General features: G+C 32.5%; 1 protein-coding gene across 1 annotated transcript; it reads right to left on the minus strand.

Moving 5' to 3' along the window:
• Positions 1,953–4,449, minus strand: LOC107621816 (L-type lectin-domain containing receptor kinase S.4-like). Its single transcript, XM_021114746.1, has 2 exons — positions 3,282–4,449; positions 1,953–3,005 (listed from the first exon to the last, which is right to left on the minus strand). Exons 1-2 carry the CDS (start codon positions 4,321–4,323, stop codon positions 2,089–2,091), a joined length of 1,959 nt encoding a protein of 652 aa, XP_020970405.1. The 5' UTR covers positions 4,324–4,449; the 3' UTR covers positions 1,953–2,088.

Raw genomic sequence — 4,489 nt, forward strand, 5'->3', positions numbered from 1 at the left:
TAATAAAATCCAAATATGGTGGTCTCCAATCTCCATGAATGGCGCCATCAAGAAATAGTAAGTGTGGCAAATTCTAATATTCTATTGGTCAAGCCGAAAACTCTATCATTCTCTTTTTTATTTATTTTACTTAGTCTTCTTTGCTAGAAAAGTGGAAGAATAACTTAAATATTACATGCTTTATGCATATTATAATTCACATTTTCCTTTAAAAAAAAAAAAAACTGAATTAAGTCTTCGAAGTATGACTTAAAGATAGATGAGTCTACACTCTATATTCTATAATCATATTGACGACAAGAGAGTTAATTGACCAAAGAAATTCATAGTTTGATGAGTTTATAATCTACAATACTAATGATATACATATTAAAGAGATGGCCACACCAAAATTTAAATGGTTCAAATACATGATATACCATATACAATACACGTAAATATATTTTAAAGATTTATACATATTTAAATATTTAGAAATTTCTTGAATTTGCTTTGTCAATATTGCACTCTCATGTACTTGATATTATGGGGTGGCTAAAGTTTTATATTGAATAATATGATATACTTGATATTGTATTTAAAACGAGTGATTTTTCTATATTTGAAATTATATTTTAGAGTAAAGTCGAGGATTTTGATCTAAGATTAATTAGTCTTTATATCAATTAGGTTCTCTACAATAGTAAACAGTAGATATGTCCTTTCGTCAATAAATAGTGCGAAATGAAACAGAATTATTTATGTATTTTGTTATTTACAGTAGTGCGTATCTTATTACTGTCACATGAACATGAAAACGATATAATATTTTGATAATGAAGTATTTATTGTTTTTTTAGTTTACATATAATCTTTATTAACTGTTCTCTATTTATCACAAATTCTACTAAAACAGGTGAAGTTTCACTCTAAAAATTGTTATCTACATAACAATCTTTTATAAATAGACACGTTACCATAGTTAATAGTACATATAAGCATCACATGATAAATTGATAGAAGAACATAACGTGCTACTATTTGTGAAACACCAAATTAATATATTTTTTTTCAAAAACTAACTAATTAGTCCTAAGTCAAAATCTTCACCCACCTAATTATCACTTTATTCTATATTTTAAGGTTTTTATTTTCCAAATTTTTTTAAATACTTAACATATCAAAATATGATTGTCGACCACACAAAAAAGACCATCTATAAATAGGATTAAGATATCTATCGAATACTGATGATGATGATGATGATGATAAAGGAAATATCAAGAATTTTATCCCTATCTGTGTATAACTGTACAATCCACTAAGTAACGTCCTAAAAAAGAAAAGAAAAATATGAAATATTGCTATAGTTTTGATATTGTAAGACATTTAAGTTTCACTATAGAAAGTCAACAAAATTTTGATTTGAATGCGATCCTTAATCGTACATCGTCAACAAAAATAAATCCGTCTAATTAAAAATTTCGGTGACTATATTAAATATAAATTCTTACCATCAATTGTAAGATGATCATAATAAGAGTCTTACAAAAATATAAAAAATTGTTCATCTAATAACAAGCAACAAATTAGGCTATGGGCCGTCTCGATAGGTTCATAAATAACTTTTTTTAATTTTTAACTTATGAAAAGGTGTAGTATTAATATCTGGTATAATTTTCAAAACAAAATTGCAACTTTCTAAAAAGCTATTTTGATGCTTAAGGAGAAGTTAAAAAAAAATGACTTCTCTTATAATAAAAAATTTTTTATTACTTTTTTCTTAAAATAAGTACTTTTAGAACTAAAAAACCAAACACAAAATAACTTATTTATAAGCTATTTTAAATATAAGCATTTATTGTTTAAACTATTTCTTCAAAAATAATTTAATTAAGTTGTTTAATCAAACTGGGCCTATGTCATGAACGGAAGAAAAATTCATGAAAGGCATAAACAATTGGGTGCCAATGTTGAGGAACAGAACCAAAATAGAAACTTTCATGTTTTGGGATTTAACTCCCTCATCATCATGATTCATGATCATAACTTTCTCTCTACAATTATAAGACAATATCTATTACTACAAAATACAATGGAGAAAGAAACTCAGCTTGTTTCTCTCCTACCAATAGGAGTAAAAACAGGGGAATTAGTGAATGAAGGAAAACTAGCATACATGCCAATATTATCTGAACTACTAAAAGAAGACCCAAATGGATTCAAGAACTCATCAAAACCCTCTTGGTTATTATGATGAGGCTTCATCAATGAATCAGGCAACAAATTTTCACCATCCAAATACCTAGTCACTTGCCTCATGCTAGGCCTAGAAGTTGGTGCACCATTTGAACACATTAGGCCTAATTTGAGAACCATAACAACCTCCCTCTCATCAAAATCACCATTCAAATTTGGGTCCACAACATCAATTAACTTCCCTTCTTTGTACATCTTCCAAACCCAATCCACCAAAACCAGATCCTCATGTTGTGCCTTTCTTGGATCAACAGGCCTAACCCCACATGCCACTTCAAGCATTAATGCACCAAATGCATAAACATCAGTGCTAGGAGTGGCTTTTCCTGTTCTTGGCAACTCAGGTGCCAAATAACCTAATGTTCCAACCACCCTTGTTGTGCTAGGATGACCACCATGTTCATACAATCTTGCTAAACCAAAATCTCCAAGCCTTCCATTCATTTCACTATCTAAAAGAACATTACTAGCTTTAACATCTCTATGAATCACCACTTGTTCATATCCTTCATGGAGATATAAAAGTGCTGAAGCAACATCCTTTATGATCTTGAACCTTTGTTGCCATCTTAGGATCGTTTTCGGCTCGTCGAATAAGTACTTGTCTAGGCTACCATTTTCCATGAAATCATACACAAGTAGGAGGTCGCCACGGCGGCGGCACCAGCCAAGCAATTGGACCAAGTTCCGGTGGCGAAGCCGGCCGATGCTGGCGATTTCTGACACAAATTCTCTAAGACCTTGTTTTGAGCTCTTTATATGAGTATCTATAATGTTGCACAAATACATACATAAATATTGAATACAACAATTTTTCCAAGAATTAGTCATAGTTTTAAGAAATTTAGAGTCTGTTTGGTTGTTAAAACATTTTTTGTTTTCTATTTTCAGGATTTTGTGAAGGAAAACAAACAAAAACCATGAAAAACTTCTTTTTTTTTTTTTTCTCTTTTTTCTTTTGTAGTTTTATATCCTTTTTAACAAAATTCTGAAAACAGAAAATACCAAAAACACAAACAGACAGAAAACAAACAATCCTTAGCAGACTTTATGAATCATAGAGTACCTGTGAGGCCCAATCTCATGCTCCCATGGCTCTATAACATCAGCATTCTTGATTTTCCAGAACAAGTAAAATCCAAGAAACAGAGAAAACAGAGCAATGAATGAAGTAGCAACTGAAACCCCAACAACCATGGGAGTTTGCTTCTTCTTGGGACCCGGAAGCTTTGGAAGCGAATCGAGATCAAGTGTTGGAGCAGTTCCATTGATCTTGAAGCTCCAACCCAAGACATAATGGGAGCTTGCAAGCAAACCGGTTGAAGCAGAGAATCCAACATACATTCTCTCATGAAAGATTGGTGAGAGATCCAATGAATATGACAAAGTTGGTTTCTTTGGTTTTGTAGAAGAAGGAGAGAGTGTAACACTTATCACACTCTTAACAGAATCATAATCAACCCAAACCATGATTGGTTTACCACCCTTAAGGTTTAGATTTTCAAGTCTTCCTTCGCCTTCGCCTTCGGCATAGTAACTTGCATTACAAGAAACATTGGAAACCAAGTTGTTGATGTTTATACCAACATGGTTATCATTTATGTCGCCGAATTCGAAGTCCTGGACAGTGTCGAATTCGACGGCGAAAAGGTGGTTGGAGAAGTTTCCAATGTTGGTTGAGTTGAGTAGGCCAAGATACTGGCTTGGAAGTGCATGCTTGAGAGTATCCATGGAAGCTGAAATGGTGAAAGCCAAGCCATGGCCACCAAGCTTTGGATACTCAGGAACAATGGCAATTGCAAATGATGAAGAGAATGAGAAGGTTCTGCTGCCATTGTTATTCTTGAACTGAAATGGGATTGGGTAAAAGGCATGCCCAATTAATCTACTTGTTTCGTTTGTGAGCTTCAAGATTCCATTTTTGTCATCAATTTTCGCTATTCCAGTCAGGGATAAGTTGGTTCCAGGAATATGATTGAATCCAGAATAAAAGAGTTGTTGGGGTTGTGATAAAACTGTGTTTAGGATTGGAAGGAATAGGAATAGGAAGAGAAAAGGGTAGAGTTGGAGCAAGGTGCCCATCATGGAAATATGCTTAGAAAACAAAGATCACAAGGATTTTGAAGAATGAAGAATAAACAGAGCTTTCTTTGTAGTTGGAAATAAAATATTGGTGTGTATAGAAGAAGAAGAATAAGAAGAAGAGTATAATTGTTTGTTAGAATAGAGTAAGGATAAGATGTCAGATGTC

The sequence above is a fragment of the Arachis ipaensis genome, chromosome B10 (assembly GCF_000816755.2).
Source record: "Arachis ipaensis cultivar K30076 chromosome B10, Araip1.1, whole genome shotgun sequence".
NCBI classification, from domain to species: domain Eukaryota; kingdom Viridiplantae; phylum Streptophyta; class Magnoliopsida; order Fabales; family Fabaceae; genus Arachis; species Arachis ipaensis.